This window comes from Vigna angularis, chromosome 2 (genome assembly GCF_016808095.1).
Source record: "Vigna angularis cultivar LongXiaoDou No.4 chromosome 2, ASM1680809v1, whole genome shotgun sequence".
In the NCBI taxonomy this organism is placed as follows: Eukaryota; Viridiplantae; Streptophyta; class Magnoliopsida; order Fabales; family Fabaceae; genus Vigna; species Vigna angularis.
The window spans coordinates 47,978,552-48,000,237 of NC_068971.1; the positions used below are offsets into that span (position 1 = coordinate 47,978,552).

The following is a 21,686-nucleotide window of genomic DNA, read 5'->3' on the forward strand; positions in this document are numbered from 1 at the left end:
TAGAGCGTTTGTTGCTGGTTGGAATACGGTATCAGTGGGGTTGATGTTGCTTATTCAAATGATGTCTGGCAGAACCAACACTCAGTTTATGCTACTGAGAAACTGAAACCCATGATCCTCAGTCCACATTTAACTTTGAAATAAGAATGAAAAAAATACATAATAAGGATAGTTGATATTATAATTATTTATTATATGCAGATAATAAATATTTTCATATCTGTTTAAAAATATTTTGAAATCCAATTTTATTTCTTATTCAATTATTTAATATATAATTTCGTTAATGGGCTACAAAGACCTACATCTAAATTGGAATATTTCTTTTTACACTCCATAAAATTATTTGGGACAAGTTTCATGCATAAGGGAATAGGTTTTCCAGAATGTATTCTTATTAATTTAAGAAAGTCCATTCTTTTTTCTTATATAATAAATTCATTGAGACACGTTTTAATTATTTCAGGATAGGGTTTGCATTCCATGAAAATCCATTTGGAATGAAATGAGGTGCTCAAGAATTTAGGGGGTGTGAAAAAGTTGATTCCATCTAGAGACCCATGTGGGCTAAACGGGCTGCCTACGGGCCTTCGCAAATATACCTAATTCTGTCTGAAGAGACAGTAAGAGAGGAGTAGAATAGGAATTACAAAAGTAAAGTGGAAAGACGAATAAGCGGGTGTAAAAATCATGGACCAAATTCATCATTCACCACAGATTATCTGAAATTTTATCAGCACACAACGGAGAAAGGAAGTGAGAAATAGGTTCAGTCATTTTATATTTAAATAAAATTGAAATATACTGCAATTTCGTACCATCAACACCTCCAAATCATAACTACAGAAACAAACTTCTAGAAATGAGATACCAGACTATCTCTTGGTCATGGACTATTTGATGTACTGAGAAAGCCATTTGAAACCTTCCCCATAACCCATTTTCTTCACAATACTGCACATGAACACCTCCATGGCACGGACATTTGAGTCGGCCAAATTTACCTTACCTTTGCCTGTGGTGAAGTTAGTCAGGCCCAAATGGTAACGCAGCTCTTCTTCTGAGGCAGCATATGGAATATCAATTTTGTTCCCAAGGACAAGGAAAGGGACATTGGCTAAAGATTCATCAGAGAGTAGAGCATCCAGCTCTTTTTTTGACTCAGCAAATCTTTCCTTGTCATACGCATCAACCAAGTACACCACTGCATCTACCTGTATCAAAGAAGGATGCAACTTGATCATCGTCACAAGATAAATAAACAATAAAATATCCGGGGCAAGAAAAAATGGGTCCTAGTTAAAAAAATGTCACAACACCAAATAAGATATAGCTTCGGAAGCAGATATGTATGATTAGCACATCCTCTAAAGTGCGCCATCAGCAAGCTATTACCGTCATTTCTGCCACTACACATGAATCAAATAAAGTAACAAACAATATAAAATAGGAAGATATAAATTCTTTGGTTCAGAAGTAATCATATAATGAAATACATATTAATCTTTCAGAAAATTCAGCAACTTCATTTAGTTTCCTCCTCATTTCTCACCTACCATACATACCTCGTGCAGCTCTATTCCTGCAACTACTATCAACACATATTAGCATGTGTAGCCATGTTAACAACAACAAAAGTCTTATGCCATTAATTATGTGAGATAGCTTGCATGAATCCCACAGTGCTGTTTGGCTCTGTTTAAGATCAAATCATGTAACCATGAAAAGAAGACAGAAAATAAATCACATATCTAGAGAAGGCTTAGCGGCACCCAGTCATATGAGTTTACACAATGTGTGATTAAGATAATCTCAGAGCTTACGATCGCCCCAATACTACATCAACAATAAATTCCTATTCCACTAATTGAGATTAACTATAAGGATCACATGACTACTTCGACTTGGTTTAAAACCATGCCTCATGAAGATTATCCGTCTTGCAACAAAACTATGTTGAGGGGAAAAAGAAAGAGACCTGAGCATAGTAATCTTTCCACACTCTTCGAGCAATCTGATGACCCCCTAGATCAAAAGCTTTGAACTTGATCTTTCCAATACTCAACTCTTCTGACGTAGGATACTGGGTGGGCTGATGCTGGACTAATCTCTGCAAAACCAATTCACATAATAAAAACATCAGACCAAGATATGGCAATTGCAAGAAGCTACAGACTGAGAAATACACACATCTTAGTCATTCAATATTCGATGTCAAGAGAAACCAATAGACCAAAATATGTCAACACCGTAGCAAATTGTGCAGAGAGCAAGGTAATGTTAGGAAGCTGAGCACTTCAACAAGTTTATGTCACCTTCTCTTGCTAAAACAAGGAAAGGCTCCACATGGGGAAACATACAAATCCATCAATACTAAGGAAAAGTCGTAAGCTCCCCGACCCCTCCTCCCCACAGCAAATAGCAAATAAATTATGTTGATTTGAGTATCCAAGTAACACCGCTAAATTCTTTCAGAAAGACATAAATAACATAATAAACTTTTTTCACTACCCATATCATTTTTCCAGTAAAGATTAAAACCAGTATTGGAATAGGAAAAGTAAATAAGGGCAAAGATCCAATCAAAAGAAAAAACAACACTACACATCGGTAACGATTGGAATGAAAAAGGGAAAAAAATGAAATTGAAGAGGAACCTCGTCTTTGAGCATGTGGAGCAGGGTGGTTTTGCCAGCGTTATCGAGACCTAGGAATAAGATCTTGGCCTCCTTCTGCCACAGCCCAAGCGACGCTAGAATCCCATAAAACCAATCGACCAAAAACATTGCTTTTTTATCTACGAATTACCTCTATTACTAGTACCGATAAATATCGATCTTCGCCAACTGAAACAGAAATTGAAGTTTTGTTTTGAGTAGAAAGACCTAACCCCAAAACCAGAGGAGAGAGAAAGTAGTTGGTTACATTCGATTGGACTCTATTTGTTTTTAACATAAAATGTTTTTGCTACTTCTTTTTTTTCTAAAACTAACATTTATTTTGGTATTTAAATTTTAAATTTATTTAATAATGTCTTTTTAAACCTTGATTGTTTCTGCCTTTGAGATACAATTTTTATTTTTTACTTATTTAAAACGCGAATCCTGTTTTATTAGATATATTTATATGAAAATTATGATGCATGAATATATATATATATATATATATATATATATGGGATTTTATTTTTCATTTTTATTTTCGTTACCTAATATTTTAAATTTAACTATTTTTCTAAATTAAATAAATAAAAATTATATAATTAAATTGTAAAAAAAAATTATAATTTTTTTATAATTATACAAAAAAATATCACTTACTTGTAACATATGTGTTTTTCACTCGTAAACAAAATGCGTATAATTTTAATGTAAAATAACACGAATAATAAAAAAAGTCAAATACCATAAATTTGTAATTACTTGCTATATTCACTTTTGCATATAACTTTTACTTTGCTTGTGTTTTTTTTTCCAAATATTACTTGATTCCAAAATGTTATGTAAGTAAATTTAATAAAATAGTTTTATGACTTGAATTAGTAAAAAATAAAAAGATAAAATCATTTACAAAGATTATTGCTTCAGAATAAAAATACTATTTTAAATTTGGTAATTAAAAGACAAAAAAAATATATTTTTTATTAAAGATGTATAAAATATCAGTTATTCTGTTTTTCGTTTTACGTTCTCTTGTATAAAACATCTGTCAGCTGTATAGCTCAGTTGAGTTGATCAATATCATTTCTTTTTCTCAAGGAAAATATTTTTTTATGAACTGTTTTCGTGCACTATTCTAATATGTTATGTGGATGGAAACAGCTGCTAAGGAACGATTAAAGATTGGTTTTCCCATGCTGATAAATTTCGTGTAGCTAATTTACAAGACAAAATTCATAGTTGCAAAGGAGATTCTTCTGTTTTAGAATACTATACTCACTTAAAAGTTACGTGGAAAGAACTTGAGATGTATCGCTGTGTTGTGTTCTTTCTTTCTTCATGGATTAACTGATAGCTATTCTCAGGTCCGTTAACAAATAATGTGAATGGATCCTTGCCTTCTCTTGTGAGGGAGTTACTCCCTCCACCACCACGCTTCATATACCTCATCGTTTCTTTTTTACTCTTCATTAATGGATGTGAATATGCGTTTGTTTCTTAAAAGCGGATATTCACATTCGTGACGTGACAGATATTTACATCCGTGACGGATATCCACGTCCATAACCCCTTAGGCCAGTTTGCTTATTGCGATTAATCTTGATAGAGGAAATCTTGCTGGCCGCTGGATCCGTTCTGATGTTGCTGGTGTGGAACGTGTGCGGCGGCGCGTACTGATGATGATGGAAAGGCATGTACTGATGATGATGGAAAAGCATGTACGGCGGCAGCGGCGCATAGTGTTACGGAGGCAGCATGTGGGGCAGTATTACCATGGCCGCTGGATACTGCATCGGGAGCCACTGCTGCGGCCGCGCCACTGCTGGAGACCCTGCCGACTGCCGCGGAATGCTCCGTGGACTGCGACTGCAACGAGGAATCGGAACCGTTCGATTGTTGAATAAAAACCAAAGCTTTGACACGAATAAAAAAACCAAAGCTTCGTCAGCTCGATCGTTCCGATATGGCCGGCAAAAATTTGAGTAAAGGCGCCGAAGGAATACTTTGACACGAAGGAGAAGATCCCCGGGCCTGCCAGGAACCAAAGCTTCTTGGATTCCAACACGAACTCCCTATAGAAGTCACCGGGGCCTGTGATAGGAGCCGTGTCAACCGTTGAGAACCGTGAAGAGGCCACTGGAGGCGGTGCAAAGGAGGCGCTTGAGGGGAAGGAGGTGGAGAAAAATTCTCTTTTTCCTCCATTACTCTCTGACAAATCAAGGTTTTTCAATGTCTTCAGAAAGGAAAAAAAAAAAAGAGAAACTTTATCACAACAGTGTGTTGGCAATAAGCATGCTAAACATTTAATCAATTATACACATAAAGGGAAAAGGGTTTTATAATTTGAGAGAGTGGGAAAGAGAGAACCTGCTTGCGTGCCGGAGGTGCGATGGCAGCGGCGGAGAGGAGATAGTCATTCGAGTTTGGACGGTGGGTGAATTGAAGAATCTCAGCTTTACACAAATGTAATAAATAAACAAAGATGATAAATTATTCTCCAAATATATATATATATATATATATATATATATATATATATATATATATATTTTAATTATATATATCTTTTAATTAATTTGATAATGTTTTAACACTGCCGTTTTAAATATTTAATTAAATGATTTTTATTATTCATTTTAATTAAAAGTATTTTAGGAATAATATTTTTATAAACATAATTAATAGTTAAATTATATGAACTAAACCTTATTTAGTTAATTTCATCCCTATGATGTATGATTTGCTATAAAAATGATCAAAATTTAAAAAATCTATTTTTCAATTACAACATTCTGTTTGGGAAGCCTAGTTGCAATAAGATAATGGGATGCGTAGGATATTTTTGAAATAAAAAAAATAGTGGGAAGGTGGAGGAAGCATATGAATGGTGGGGGAAGCAACACCACTCTTGTTAATGTGTAAGATATTGTCTGTTTTGGGTCCAGTCCTCACGGATTTGTTTCTGGTACGACTTCAAAAGGTCTTTTACCAATAGAGGTATCTTATGTGTATATAAATCAATCTCCATCTCTTATTTTATCCGATGTGGGATTTTGTTTGTACCTAACAGTTAAGACCTTATCTCTCATTTTTCAACATGAACGAAAATTTATTGGCATTTCTTCAAACATGTCATCTCAAGACTTTAATGTCTTTAATGCTGTCATGGAGTCTTCTTCTGCTTCTAACATAAAACCTTCTCTTAGCAAGTCATCTGGTCGTAACAACAAATATTGTGAGAATTGCAAGAAAACCAATCACACCGTAGCTCATACTTCAATGGATGGTTTTCAATATTTTTTAATTGTAGTGGATGACTACACTAGATTCACTTTGGTTCATTTTGGTTCATTTTTTACACAACAAATCTATGGTAAAAATGTTCTTCCATCTTTTGTTACCTTAATTGAAAATCAATTTTTTGTTATAGGCTCAAGAAAATCATATTCGATAATGGAAAATAGTTCCTTCTTCATGATTTTTTCTCCAGTAAAGGTGTTTTACATGAAGTTTCTTGTGTTGAAACCCATCAACAAAACGGTATTGTTGAGAGGAAACATTAACACCTTTTCAATGTTAAAATTATCTTCAAAATTTTAGACCTTTGCTGCACACAACTTATCTCATTAATAGACTTCTCACTCCTTATTTTAAACTCAAATCTCCTTATGAAGTTCTCTATGGAAGTTCGCCTGAGTGAGATTTTTTACGTGAGTTTGGCTGCTTAGCTTATGCTTCTACACTCATTGTTGCACTACACTCACTGTTGCACACATTAAACTTGATAAAAGAGCTTCAAAACGCATCTTCTTAGGATTCAAAATTGGCACTAAAGGTTTTATCTTATATGATTTTGAAAATAAATCATGTTTGGTTTCTAGGAATGTTGTTTTTTATAAGACGTCTTTTCCATATGATACTACTATGCCACAACTTGGTAATGTCAACACCATATCAGATCAACAAATTTTTTCATAATCTGATACATTACGACATACCACCTGCATATTCTTGCACTTCTAAGATACCATTACATGATTCAATTAAAACACAAACACAACATCATACTTCCTTGCATTCTAATCAAATTCAAGTCATGGATTCCACTGCACGAGTAGTGTTTACTCGAATTAAAAAGCCACCCTCTTATTTGGCTGACTATCATTTTCATAATGTTTCTTCATCCAAATATGTTTCTACCACTAGTGTAGAATTGAACTTTAACGTCACACCCTAGACGTCGGACCACAAAATAACCAACGTAAATTATTGACCGATGACATTTTCGTAAATAAGTTAGACATATAGACGTTTGTTAAGGGGGGCCCCAACGTCTATAATATTATAGACGTCGGACCCCCCTTAACATATGTCTATATGCCTGACAGGTAGGTGAAAAGTCATATTTTTCCGCCATATAGACGTTTGTGCCCCTCCTAACAGACCTGTATATGTCAGGTAGATGAAAAGTTCTTTTTTTCAGCCATATAGACGTTAATCCCGCCATCCGACGTCTAAATGACCTGACAGGGTAGGTGAAAAGTTGTTTTGGACGTCATATTAGTGAGGGCCCGACGTCTAGGCGAGAATAGACCTCGGTGCCCTCTGTGTCCGACGTCTTGTTTGCTGTTAAATCAGAAATCGAACCCGCGGTTACGCACATTTCATCGTCTTCCTTCTCGCCTTTTCTCTCCGTGGCATTGCATTTTCAGGTGCGTTTTGTCTCTTTTGAACCGTTTAAACTTACTTTTACTTCGATTAAATTAGTCTTTGATAGATTATCTTCCATTTGAACCGATTAAAATGAGTTTTCGTTGTCTTTTAGTGCAGTTTTTCTCGTGTGTTTGGGTAGCGTAGTAGCACATTCTCCCTTTGTTAGTTTCCTCATAAGAAAAGCTTACATCTTTTGGATGTCTTATAGCGTTTCAACCCAAAACCGAACCTGGGTCCTTGCCTAGTTCTCATGTCACCGTATTCGTTTTCATTGCCGGTTGGAATGGAATTGGGCAAGGACCCAAATTCGGTTTTCAGTTGAAATGCCATAAGAGGTCAAAAAGACGCAACATTTTCTATGACGAAACTAGCAAAGGAAGAAGGTGCTACTACGCTATCCAAAGACACAAGCTGCAGTAAACGTCGGTTAATGCCATGTCCGACGTCTATAGTGCCCTTAGACGTCGGTTAATGCATGTCCAACGTCTTTATAGACGTCGGATTTGTGGAGTCTGACGTCCCATTAACGTTACCCATAAAGACATCGGATCAGGAAGAGACATTAAAAACCTAAAATAATAGATGTCTAAAGCCCTTTCTGCGCTAGTGTACATCCTACTACATACAAGGATGCAAGTAAACTTGAGTGTTGGAGGACAATTAATTACGTTAGTTGAGTTACAAGCTCTTCAAAGAATTCAAACTTGGTCTCTAGTTGATCTTCCTCCAGGCAAGAAGATTGTGTGACGTAAATGGGTCTACAGAACCAAATATTGTGTTGGTGGTTCTATTGAACGACATAAAGCAAGGCTTGTTGTGCAAGGCTTCATCCAGACAGAAGGTCTTGATTTTTTTGAAACGTTTTCACCTGTTATCAAGCTTATTATAGTAAGATTTCTATTGTCGATTGCTACCTCATATGGTTGGTTTCATCATCAACTTGATGTTGATAATATATTTTTTACACGGTGAGTGACATGAAGAAGTGTATATGCGACTTTCCATTGGCTTTCAACCATCGTCTTCCAATAAGGTTTGCAGGTTACACAAATCCTTATATGGATTAAGACAAGCTAGCAGGCAGTGGAATGCTAAACTGACATAAGCTTTAATTGTTTTTGGGTTTGTTCAAAAGCAATGTTGACCACTCATTGTTCACGCGTCATAATCAATCTTTCATAGCTCTTTTGGTTTACGTTATTGCCTTAACAGGCAATAATCTCCAATTAATACTTCAAGTAAAGAAATATCTGAATGATGAGTTCCGTATAAAAGATCTGTGAACTCAAGTATTTCTTAGGATTTGAGGTTGCCCGATCACAACAAGGTCCTTTGCTGAATCAACGTAAGTATACTGCCTTGAAATCTTATCAGAATTTGGCCTCACAGCATGAAAACCAACCAACTGATACACCATCCACACCTGTTGTCAAGTTGAATGATGATACTGGTGACCTTCTTCCTAATCCCACAAACTTTCAACGTTTGATTGGGAAACTAATCTTCTTAACCAATACTCGTCCAGACATAAGCTTCATGGTTCAGCAGATTAGTCAATAGATGTCTCAACCTCGTCAACCTCATTTAAATGCCGCCTTTCACATTCTCATATATCTAAAAGATGCTCCTGGTCAGGGTCTATTCTATCCTACAAACAATCCTAATCGAATTCAGACTTATTCCGACTCCAATTGGGCTACAAATCCGAACGGTAAGGGCGAGCAGCGGCGATGCTTGCATTGGGTAGATGAGGACCTTCAAATCTCAAATCCTTTTGTTAAAAGTGCGATTCTCCCTTCATTGTGAAACCAAATCACCTGGGAGATCTATGTGGAAGTTACCCAATCCTTGAGAATTCTGGTGATTGAAGGTTTCGTCAACTAATTTCATACTTACAAAATGAAAAAAATCACATTTTATTTATCATTTTTTAAGTGTCATGGATCATAAATAAATGTGTCTTAAAATGAAATGGTCAGTTTAACACGTAAAAAAATTAATAACATCCTTGACCATTAAGAACCGATTCCATTAAAAAAAATAAATAGAAACCTATCTAAATCAAACTTAAAATAAGAATTAAAACTAAAACCACTTAGTTAGTCCTAAAAGAATTTATTTTACTTTAATTATAATTAAGATTTAAAAAATATTTTATAAGAATAACACATTATCATCAGTTATTCATAATTTTAAAAAATATATAATATGATACAAACCAATCACTTGTTTATATAACTAATATTATTTTTTTAAAATATAGAGACAAAGAGTGTCTCCCACTAGATAAAAAAACGAAAATCAGAAGTCAAAACTTTGACCACGCCAACAGATTCTTAATGGATAATATCCAAACCCGTACGCCTACACAACAAACGTTACAGTAATAAAAAGAAAAAAAAACTATTTCGTTAATTAAGCTCTGTGTCTATTAATGTTATGTACCTAGTGTCAGCATTAATTTTTAAAATACATAAAAATACATGTTGTTTATCTATATCTTAAATTAATGTTAGAGATTAGTGATTTAAATTTTGGAAACATAAAAATTAAAAAATATTTAAAGCGAGATTAAAATAAAAATTCAAATATTTTATAAAGTTTTTAAAAATTGTTTTAAATTTTAAAGAAGGAAAAACTAAAGAATAAATTTTATAGTAGCAATAATTGATTTGTAATCATGGTTAGTGTGGATTATAAATACAGTGGTGAAAGAGTTAGTGTAATGAGTCAGTGATATCTGTTTGTCCTTTGTTCTTGTGTTAGTGAAAGTTTGAAATGAGTGAGGAATCTAGAAAGGAACGTCGGGTCCTGGTGGCCGTGGACGAAAGCGATGAGAGCATGTATGCTCTTTCTTGGAGCCTCAAGAACATAATTTTCCAGAATTCCAGTGATACCCTTATCCTTCTATACGTCAAGCCCCATCATCATGACGCTTATGCCACCTTTGATTCCACAGGCATAATGGATGATCCTCAAACACCAGGTTTTCTTTCCTTTTTAATGATCAGTCACCAAACATAGTTTTCGTCTGATTAGGTTTCTGAAGTTTGATATCAATACCTAATTTTTTCCTATTCAGGAAAATTTTCTTGATCATATTAGTCTTGTTCGTCTCAATCAAGATTGTTACATACTTTTCTGTTTTTCAGTTTTTGTGGATTAATCGGTAATTTCAGGACATGTGCTTTCTCCGGAAGCAAGCGCAGCCATAAAGAAGTATAGTCAAGATGTGGTCGATTGCGTGTTACAGAAATCGAAGAGAATGTGTAAAGATCTTGAAAACGTATGTTGCTTCCTTCTTTTATCATTATACTCAGTTCTTGATCTAATTCTTGTTGGTCTACGTGTGGGTCTTGAATAGGTAAAGGTGGAGACACAGATTGAGAGCGGAAACCCAAAGGACGTGATCTGTGAGATGTCTCGGAAGTTGAATGCTGACTTGCTAGTTATGGGTAGCCACGACTATGCAGCTATGAAGAGGTAAACTGCAACAAAATAAAAATAAGCCTGAGTTTTCTCCCGAAAAAAGTCGAGTATATATTTCAGAATTATGTTTTCCAATTAGGCAAATTATAAATGAGACTTTTTCTGACCATTCTGCGATGCACGAGCCTTCTTAGTACCCAATTTATGTTTGAATAGTATAACAAATTGAGGTTTCCTTTTTTGAATTTCAGGGCTTTCTTTGATAGTGTGAGCGAATACTGCTCCCAGAACGTGAAGTGCCCAGTTCTGATTGTGAGGAAGCGAAAACCATATGCAGGTTCTGGGAACTAATATGTCAGTTTTCCCTTTAGAGTAGCTTTTTGTAAGAAGATCTTGTCATGTGGTTGATGTTAAAGCTTCACGTAAAGGCTTTTATTTTTTGTCTTGGACAAAAATATCTTTGAGAACTGTGATTGTCGTAGCTTGTAGAGTCTTGATTTGGATAAATTCGGACCATTGGTGGGCTACTGGTGAATGCAAGTCTGATATAGTTTGAGCAAGAAAATTGGTCACTTAACCTCAAAAATCTGGATAAGGGTAATAACTAGTTTTTTTAACTCGAATTATATATTACCAAGAATCTTCTGAAGCAATGATGTTCGTTTTCCATCCCTTAAATGTAAAGCTTAGTTTGAAAGAAAAATCTTTTGTGAGAATTTTTTTATCAACAATGTTAATGCTATTTAAGTAACTTGAATTTTACGAGTAGAATTTGTCAGAAATAGAAATATATATAAGAAAGAAAATGTAATGATTGTTTTCTTATTTCTTAAAGTATATCTTCTATTGTGGGTTTTTAAGACTAGTTTTTTTAAATGTTTCTAAAAGAGAGCTGAATTACAATTCATTTCACCTAAATTTTAGGAGGTATTTAATACAAGGGGGTTTACAGTTCTCTAAAATACGGCATTGTAAATACGTTGATGTTTGGCTTCTTTTTTAAAGCAAAATCATCAAAAAATTCTTTTTCTAGAATGAGTTTTAGGCACTAAACAATTTTGAAATTTGTTAAAAAAAACCATTAAAATGTTATAATTTTTGAAAAAATTAAGCACTGCAGTAACGAGACAAAGAGATCAAATAATTAGTTTTCACAAGTGAAAAGAGATTACTTTTTAGAAGGTATTATTAATTATTCCCTGAGGTTAGTTTCTGAAAGAGAATATTTAGAATTTTTTTAGAAATGCAAAAATGAGTATATCAACAAAAGAATGAGTGTAAACAACAATCATTTACTCCCAATAATTGGGTTTACTTGACATAAATCGTTAGAGTGTTTTTTTCCTGCATTTCCATATTCTAAAAATAATTTTTTTTACAGAATTTGAAATCTGTTAAAGTTTTCAAAAAATGAAGAAAAAAAAATTAATTCTGTTGAAAAAAAAGAAGTGGAGTATAAATTTTTTTGAAATATAGAAAATAATTTTGAGATTTTTAAAATATGTGAGTGTGTAGGAAAAAATGTGGGGTTGTGCAGAAAGAAACACTCACATCGCTGTGGTAGGCCCATAATGATGAAAATACAAATCAAGGTGTTAAACGGGTCAGGCCCGTTGGCATTAGCATCTTCATCGTCTTCGTAGAGTGCTCCCGAAGCTGAAAGGTGGGGTACTGTTTCTTTTCTTCTCCTCGTAGACTTGTTAGTTTCACTGTTTACATTGTTTTGTAATACACAAGGGCTACAACATGTCACGTTTACTGCGAAAATCCCTTAGGACTAAGGCCTTATCCCTGTTTCTGCACAAACAAGTCGGAAACTCGTTCGAGTCGCATCACACTCTGGCTTACTCAAGCTGGTTTTGGTGTCGCCAATCATCACATTCCCTTCCACAGAAACCCACTCCTTGCTTCGCTTCAAATTCGATCCCAAGTTTCAGCTTTTCTAACGCGTTTCTCCAAATTCGCTTTTGGGCCTCTGAGGCCGCCGCCTCTGAGGCCTCAACCTCTGATGGGCTCACGGTCCAACAAATTCTGGCCAATAATTGGAACATTCTAGACGAAAACGAAGGCAATTGGAAGAGTCATGCCACCGCTATAGCTCAATCTATTGATTTGATCAAACGCCGCTTGCAGGTAACTACCCTGTTTTCTCTTAAATTAAACGTGCTTTTGTTTAATCACTGCTTAGTAACTTATTAAGTAGTTATGTACTAATTATTATTGATTGGTCTTTGTTTTAGGGCATAAGTGTGATTGTTTTGTTTTCCAATTTTTTTTTTATCTTGGGTTGTTAGAACTTGATCGTATGTGTTGTTGTGGCAGTGGGAAAAATTGAAGGTGAGGTTGGATATGTTATCATTCCAGCTGGGTAAGGAGGACCTTTGGGATGATCCGGTGCGCGCAGGTAAAATAAGCCGAGAGCATGGTTCGCTCCTGGGGAAAATGAAAGAAGTAAATGCATTGGAACAAGAACTACTTGAGCATATCGACATGATAAAGCTTGCCCGCGAAGAGAATGATGCGGATTTGGAATTGGTGGGGACTCGCTCATCTTATCCTAGGCATGTATTCGCCTTTTTTTTTTGTAATAGTCTTACATACAAAAGGCTGTGATGCTCAATAATCTGACCTGTGTTCCTTTGATTTGGTGTGCAAAGTAGAGTGGCGATAAGGAGAATAAAAGAACTAAATTTAAGCCGGTGAGGACTTGGTAATTTATTATCTCAAGAAAGAAAACTTAAGTAGACACTATTGTTTAACAGCATACTGCAATGTCTGAAAATCTATAGGGCTGAACGTCTTATGTGGTAGATCTAATTTGTAGGAAACATATATTGATGTTGAAAACTAGTTTATTCTCTTTCAAGGTTTGTTGAGAAGAGTTAGATTGATCATTTCTTACTAGTACGTGCAGATTTATATATTCATGCATTGAGTATTCCCTTTTCAGGAATCATTAAAAGTGTTGCTTAACATGAGAAGAGATGCAAAAGAGAAAGAGCTAGAGGCGTTGCTTGCTGGGGAGCAAGATTCTTGTTCTTGTTACATTGAGGTTGCTGTCATAGAATTAAAATGTTCTATTACTGCCTTGCTGTTTTTATTATTATTCATGCCCAAGCCATCAATCTAGGTCTAAGAGCATGATGTTGATATGCTGCACTACAATATATCCTAGATTCCTAACATTTTTTTCCTTATTCATTATAAAGAAGTGAACTTGGGCTGTGGTTGTGAATCAGTGTGCCTTTTGAAGCTTACTATTATATAATTAATATAGGTTCAAGCTGGGGCTGGGGGTACGGAAAGTATGGACTGGGCATCAATGGTCATGCAGATGTATAAGTCATGGGCACAGCGGCGTGGATATAAAGTAACTTTAATGGATGAAATGCCTGGTGAGATTGCAGGAATCAAGGTTCTTCTTCATACCATCTTCAGAATTATTTACTTTAAAATTATTTTACAATTTTCCACAAAGTCTTGCATGCATGACCCATGACCACCTCCCTCTAATCTGACTATTATTTCTGATTTTCAACTGTCATGTTCTGTGTTGCTTAATTTGGATAGCATTTAAACTACAAGCAAGATTCCCAATTGGAGTCCATTTCCATTTATAGCCTCTAGTTCAACATAGATTTTGGCTCTGACATTTCTTGCCTTATGCTATATTTTCTATTGAAGGGGATTGCTAGTTTCTGAATATATGGGTCTACTTGCCTTTTCAGCGAGCTACCATTAAAGTAGATGGTGAGTTTGCATTTGGATATGCCAAAGCAGAAATAGGGGTGCACAGGCTGGTGCGCATATCACCTTTTGATAGCAATAAGCGACGACATACTTCATTTGCTGCTGTGGCAGTGATTCCAATCCTAGGTGATGGATCTACCCATGTACAGATTAATGAATCTGATCTTCGAATCGAACGATTTCGGGCTGGTGGTCCTGGTGGCCAGCATGCTAACACAACTGAGAGCGCTGTAAGAATAGTTCATATTCCCACAGGAGTTACTGCAACTTGTCAGAACGAAAGGTAAGAAATTAGTCCTCATATTCACGCATTGATTGTGTTGTGTTCTTAGGTTTTGATTTTGGGTATGATTTAAAAACAGATCGCAGCATCAGAACAAGGCTTCAGCCATGGCTGTGCTTCAGTCAAGGTTAGACCAACTGGAGATGGCACGGCAAGCACAGTTGAATGCACAACATACACAGTCTCTCACTGACATAACGTGGGGCAGTCAGATTCGCAGTTATGTTCTCCATGTAGGTTGGAGATTGTACATGTCTCCCCCTTCCCATTTTTTTAGCAGTCTGTCATGATCTAGGCATTCTGTCTTAATTATAATTGTAACTAATATTATATTGTGTATATAATGCAGCCTTACCGTGTGGTGAAAGATCTTAGAACTAACTATGAGGTTTCAGACCCTGACTCCGTCCTTGAGGGCGATCTAGACGGATTCATCTTGAGCTATCTATCAGCTTCTTTGGATAAAGATAATGATGCTTAAATCAATTAAATTCTCAGCTATGGCAGCATTTGCATACTCAGTGCTGAAATGGGTATATATGTTTGTGCATTTTCAGTCTGTAATTTTTCCGAGACCGAGGTTAAGTCCTCTGTCCTTTCGGTAACTGTCGTTCCTCATTAAGGTTTATCCTAGAATGTCAGGAAGCATATTTGGCTTCCTATGGTATACTTTCCGTGACAAATTTCCGTGACAAATGCATATCACTGAATTATGAATGTGCAAGTATGAAGCTAAAAGCATGATATTATTTGCCTTGCGGAGTCGGATAACTTCCCAATGACCTTTGATGCAGTAAACCATGATTATTTTTAAGATTCATTTATTTACACATATGACACTAGCAGATGGTACGTGAGATTTGCATCCTTCTTATCTCCTGGGAATATAGTATGATTTTTTTTACTGGAATTTGTGTTTTTTCTCTTGCCATACTGATGAGTCTAACCGTGTTAACTGCAAGTACCTTTTGTTTATTTAATCTCAGTTGGAGGAAGTTATTTTCGACAAATTTGTAACAAATAATTCCTTCGGTGTTTTTCTTTCTTTCGATGTTCGAAATTTTAAGTTGCAATAATATTTTTGCTAATCCTGTTCTTAGATATTACAATCACTATATCCAGTGGTATCGGTGCTACATTATGGAAGTTTAATTGATTGAATGTTAAAGGATGAAGGTAAAGCTTCTAGAAGAGAATATAACATGTGGTGTGCATTCAATAATTTTTTAAAATAAAATAAAATAAAATTATAGGCTAAAAATGAAACAATTTTAATGATATTGTGATAGAAAAAAAATAGAACAAGGATAATTGTAAGGTTAATATAATTAAACAGAAAGTTTTAATTTAGTATCATTTTATTATTACATAAACCTTTTACAGACCCCATTAAACAAAAAACGAGACTTATATTGTTTAGTGCATTTTACATTAATGTTGTCCTAATAATTAAGACTGGACCTAAAGCAAGCCCGCTTTAAACAGTGTAATTGGGCCGATTAGACAACCCGTTATCATTAACCTTGTGTACTTCCGCAAAAGCCTTTTTCTCTTGCTAGCAATAATTTACCTGAACTAACCAAGAATCTATCGTTAAGATTTTCTCTCTCTTGGAAGCTTGCATTTGAAGGCCTCTTTAATTTATCATTGTTTACTTTATAATAATTTCCAAATAATTCGTTACATTTCGTTTTCCGTTACTGCCATGCCGTTGGCTTTCCAGAAGAAGAAAGTTCGATTTCTAACCATAGTGACTGCCATCGTTGCTTTTAGCGTCACAGGTACCGAATTTTTCATTTCCTATTCTATGTATTCTGTTTATGTGACTAGAATTGATTTTCCTTTTCTTCTTTTTTTGAAGCCTTTGAGATTGATGTTATCTAATTATAGACATCAATGAGATTAAAAAATGTCACAGACATCAATGAGATTCAAAAATGTATCAGACATCAATGATCATTGCATCTCTACTTTGTTTTAATGTGTAGAGAATAAAGGAAGGAAAACAGAAAAAAAATTCGGATCCCTTTATATTAATTTCATGTCAATTACTCGTAATCTTGCATCTGGCACGATTGGACAGTGAATATTTATTGCTTACTAATTTTTCGTGAACAATTTGGTTCTGATCTTAATCTGGCAGAGTTTGCATAATTAGTTTTTCTTACAAATATGGATTGTGAAATACTAAGAGTCTATAATTCTATACTGATCAAAGTTATTTAACTGATAAATATTGTTTTTACTGATAAAAAATTCTTAAGCAATTGTCGGGACTATCATGATTGTTCACATCAAAGGTTAGAATATTTCTGAGTTAAATTTGGAAAGTTTACAAATTGAGACAAAATGTCTTCTTAATCATGGATTCTTTTGAGTATTATGTGCATATTTTAATTTTATATGTGATCATTAATGTGGTGGATTTTGGAGAGATACAATATGTAATCTCCATGGTTAACCAGTTTAAGTACACTTGTTTTCATCCTTAACCAGTTTCTTACTACTTACTCATCAGTAGTAACAAATAATTGCTAAGGTTGAGCTTGTTGCTCATTATTTACTAATATCCCGGTGCTCCTTGTTTTAGCTAAACAATGCAGACAACTTGTTGGTGAGAATGCATCATCCCATAGTGGGAAGTTTACGATCTTAAATTGCTTTGACATGACTTCTGGAACGTTAGCATGTACAGTGAAGGAAGGTGCAAAGCTCTACTTTTACAATATCAGAGCTGCTCGTGTTGAAAAAGCAAAGCAAGGTGCAATTCAATCTGCACTTGTTGATGTTGTGAAGAAGGGATTGTCACAAAGTGCTTCTGTGAAATATGCCAAGAAAGAAGGTGAAAAGGCAGCAAAATTGGCTTCTCGTAACGCCAAACACAGATTGGGTCCTATGATCTCTTCAGGATGGGATTTTTTTGAATCTGTGTACTATGGTGGTACTTTCATGGAGGGTTTCTGTAGGGGAAGTGGCACTTTGTTTGGAACTTATGCTGGAGGCTTCCTTGGGGAGCAAAAGCTTGGGAGACTTGGTTACCTTGTCGGAAGTCACACCGGTAGTTGGTTTGGAGGTAAAGTAGGGCTAATGCTATACGATGTCGTTAATGGACTTCATTTCTTGTTGCATTCTCTTCGACTCTAGAAAGAAAAGTTTAAGTGGCTTCAGTTAACTAACCAACAACAACATTAATTATGAACAAACAATATTTTCTTTTTACGTCAAACGTATTCGGTTTATGTTTTTAGATGGAAAGCTTACAATGTTTGAATCTACTTTCTACCAAAACTTCTAAATATCTACAGTTTCTCAAGTGAAATGAAAGTCGCAAGTTTACAACATTGTTAAATTGGATTTTCTTCAACGTTTATGCTCCAATCTTATGTTTCAAAACATGCATAATTGAACAAGAAAAAATAGCACTGTATAAAGCAGGCCCAACTGTCGAACATGTTGTGCACTTGTTTCACTTTATAAAATGTACTTCCTCTATATTGCATTGCACTATGCTTCTCCCTTCTAACTTCTTGGTCAACCTTCGATCATATTTGTTAACATTGAATATAAGGATTCTTAAGGGTAGATAATTTATGTAAAGAAATGATAGTATTTGACTCACATTCTTTCATCTTCTTGAATGATAAGATTTAATTACATGAGAGAGAAAAATTATCAGGTCATGTTTCTTCAATAATGACAAGATTGTCTGTTAAAGTTGAATTGTCTGTTAATTCTCTTTTAACTTTTACCTCATTGGCCTAAAATAATTAAGAAATTAATAATTATAGTATTACTAATTAATAAAATCTAATTATTTAAAATTATATATTACTAATTAATAATATTTTAACAAAATCTCATGAACTTATATGGTCATACTTGATGAAAATATATATCACTTGCTTAAGTAAGATGAACAATACAAATCAAGTTTTTGATTTCAATTAAACAGAAACAAAGTTTTTCTAATGTTAAACAATTTCTCGTTCATATGCTACTCAAATTATATTTGCTTTAATTTAATTAGATTAAAACACTTAACCTATTATTCAAATACCTAATCTAACTATCAGAGTAATCACCCATTAAAACTAAATTAAAACAACATCAAAATAATTAAAATAATACCGGTAAACGAAAAATGGTCACTCAAACGACCAAACGAAGCTTGAGCGAGAAATTCCAATTAAGTCCATCGCATTGATAAACGATAAACCAATTAAAAAATATAATGGTGATTCTCCTTGTTCAAGCCATCACTTAAGTGGCAACAAATCTATAAATAAGAATTAAAACTTTTTGAAATTACGTTATACTTTTATTTTATTTTTGTAAAAGTAATGGTAGTGTTTATACTACTCTTTAACAAAAATAAAACAAAATAAAAAACAACTTGAAAAATGATTTTTTATTGTGTTATAATAAATTTGTTTGTGAATAATATTGATTCCCTGGTCAACGTCACTGTAGTTTGGAAATCACTCTGCTCCTCAAAAAGAAATCTCCACAGTTGAAAGCCGAGCAGTCTCTTCCTCCTTCGTCGAACGTGCATCCGCTCCTCCTTACCACTCTATAGCTACAGTGCATGCACCTTCATGGGTTGATAGAAGCAAAATATTCAAACCATAAAAAAATATCCATATAATTATGGAATCTGTGATGCTGAGAGAAAGTATTTGAAAGCTCTACGTTTAATTTTTGGTGAGAGGTTGCGTGGGTAGTTGATGATGAAAGGAACGAATGAAGCAGAAGCAGTGTTGCGTGGCTCCTTCAGCCACACGCCTTCTTGTGGCTGCCACACATCTCACTGTATAAAACAAATTATCAAGTATATTTGACTTTCTTCATGCCCCACCAACCGAAAGCTACCTCAACTCACCAATCACACGAAAAAAGAACAAACAAAAGCATTTCCACCATTCCGCTTTAGTTTCAGCGTCGAGTAATCGCATTTGGTGCCGTTACAGTGGAAGTGGAAGTGGCCAATTTGGCAGCCATAACATTTTTAAAATAGCAATAAAGAATATAGATTTATGTAATATCTCTCACTCATGCACATTCCCAAACCCTATTCCCACCCCAGACATCTATATCTGATGTCTATATCTGAGGAACCACTTCCTTCAGTTTTCAATTTCTCAGCCACAGAGGTCCCCAAAACCCATGGACGGCTGGGGAAGAATATAACCATCGTGCGTCATCATGCATCACTAATCATGTACTTGAATTTAGATCCAATCTATCATATAAAAAATTACTACGTTTTTGCTAATTCTCCAATAACTCAGTTGGTAGATTTTTATTATTTCATTTGCGTCATTCATTGTTTAAAGTAAAAGAGAAAAAACCATTTGTTTATTTCGTGTAAGGAAGGCAATACGAGAGAAATTAATCTTCAACCGTACAAGGCAATGCGTTATTAATGAAAATTGCTTGCACGAAATAAAGGGAATGAAAACGTCTCATTCGCACCATTCAAATGGAGGGGGAAAAGCGAAGGAATCGAGATTACGATAAATTAATATATTAATATATATATATATATATATATATATATATCTTTGCATCATAATGTCAACATTATCAGATTCATTTATTTTTTTTTGTTAGTGCCCATACTGTGTCCTTACAGCGTTCGTAACGACATTTTCTGTATAAGTGGCAAAAATATTGACAAGAAATGGAAAAAAAAAAAAAGTAATGGAAACCGAATATTAAAGTGTAGAATAGGTACTTTTAGGTTTATTTATTTATTTTTGCAATGGCATCCAACTTATGGCATGGTTACTCATTACAAGGATGAGGGATATGTGCATATTAACCCTAAATATCTTATCAAAACAAGGTTTCTTCTGAAAAGGGAATAAATTCGATTAGCTACTTGGGAACATCTCGATGATTCAAATTACAACCAATTCTGGAGAAAAGCAAGTTGAATAGAATCAAACTACAACTAACTGGTGAAGACTAAGATAATATTTTTATAAGGATCTTATAAAAATAATTTATAACTTTGTAATTTTATAAAGTTTTAATTTTAAAACCTTAGGGTTCACTTAAGGCTTTTTTTTTTCTACTGAATTCAAATTAAATATTTATCTTATGAACACATTTTATATGAATCAAATCAAGTGATCGAGTAAAAGAAAAAAAAAATTGCAAATCATGACACGCGTGTCCAACAAATGAAAGAAGACACAAAATTCGATTATCACACGACATAAAAAGCCAGAAATTTAATAGTATAAAGTCATCAAGCTAATATGCAATCATTCTATAGGAATATGGCAAAATTAAAGACAGGTAAAAAGGGAAAAGAATATAAAAGTTTTTTATATTTATCTTGCATATTATGCATGATAACTTTTTAATTTTAATATTAGTCGTTTTAAAATCATGCAAAAATAACACTTATGAATTGACTGCATTAATTATAATGAAAAGTAATTCAACTAGAGTTTGAAGTATTTTTCACATTATGGGTTGCTCTAAAATCTGAACCAATATATTAATTCTTCAATAAGATATTTATGAATCAACATAACGGAGCTCTTTTATGATACAATGTATTCTTTTAGAATTTATGAAATTTGATTTTCAACTTCTTTTATTTAAAAAAAAAATTGAATCTTTACAAATACTCGCATACACTACTCAATCAATATTTGAATTTCAACTATTACTCAAGATTTTAAATTATTTTAACCAATATATATTTTTAGACTTAATTAAGTTTGAAGTTTCCTACAAATTTGGGTATTTCAGTAATGTTAATTAAATTTTGTGTATTTAAGTTCATGTTGTTTAATTTGTTTTATTATCTGAGTGACATGTTTTCCCATCGTTTTAAT

The 21,686-nt window shown here is 34.2% G+C and overlaps 4 protein-coding genes across 6 annotated transcripts; 3 read left to right on the forward strand and 1 right to left on the reverse strand.

Moving 5' to 3' along the window:
* Positions 1-757: 757 nt before the first annotated feature.
* On the reverse strand, positions 758-2,944 carry LOC108326759 (GTP-binding protein SAR1A). Its single transcript, XM_017560313.2, has 3 exons — positions 2,658-2,944; positions 1,979-2,110; positions 758-1,214 (listed from the first exon to the last, which is right to left on the reverse strand). The coding sequence occupies exons 1-3, from the start codon at positions 2,784-2,786 to the stop codon at positions 894-896; spliced, it is 582 nt and encodes a 193-aa protein (XP_017415802.1). The 5' UTR covers positions 2,787-2,944; the 3' UTR covers positions 758-893.
* Positions 2,945-10,089: 7,145 nt separating this feature from the next.
* Positions 10,090-11,367, forward strand: LOC108329470 (universal stress protein A-like protein). The gene is made up of 4 exons (XM_017563683.2): positions 10,090-10,359; positions 10,553-10,659; positions 10,738-10,856; positions 11,054-11,367. Exons 1-4 carry the CDS (start codon positions 10,152-10,154, stop codon positions 11,151-11,153), a joined length of 534 nt encoding a protein of 177 aa, XP_017419172.1. The 5' UTR covers positions 10,090-10,151; the 3' UTR covers positions 11,154-11,367.
* Positions 11,368-11,507: 140 nt separating this feature from the next.
* Positions 11,508-15,504, forward strand: LOC108329469 (peptide chain release factor PrfB2, chloroplastic). 3 transcript variants are annotated; one of them, XM_017563679.2, is made up of 8 exons: positions 11,508-12,935; positions 13,125-13,337; positions 13,463-13,501; positions 13,753-13,854; positions 14,080-14,217; positions 14,531-14,835; positions 14,915-15,068; positions 15,185-15,504. In XM_017563679.2, exons 1-8 carry the CDS (start codon positions 12,549-12,551, stop codon positions 15,314-15,316), a joined length of 1,470 nt encoding a protein of 489 aa, XP_017419168.1. In that variant the 5' UTR covers positions 11,508-12,548; the 3' UTR covers positions 15,317-15,504. The 3 variants fall into 3 exon arrangements, with proteins under 3 accessions (XP_017419168.1, XP_017419171.1, XP_017419169.1); XM_017563682.2 differs by having other exon boundaries at positions 14,915-15,054; XM_017563680.2 differs by lacking the exon at positions 13,463-13,501.
* Positions 15,505-15,793: 289 nt separating this feature from the next.
* On the forward strand, positions 15,794-18,326 carry LOC108328825 (uncharacterized). The gene is made up of 2 exons (XM_017562713.2): positions 15,794-16,616; positions 17,426-18,326. The coding sequence occupies exons 1-2, from the start codon at positions 16,541-16,543 to the stop codon at positions 17,977-17,979; spliced, it is 630 nt and encodes a 209-aa protein (XP_017418202.1). The 5' UTR covers positions 15,794-16,540; the 3' UTR covers positions 17,980-18,326.
* Positions 18,327-21,686: the final 3,360 nt, after the last annotated feature.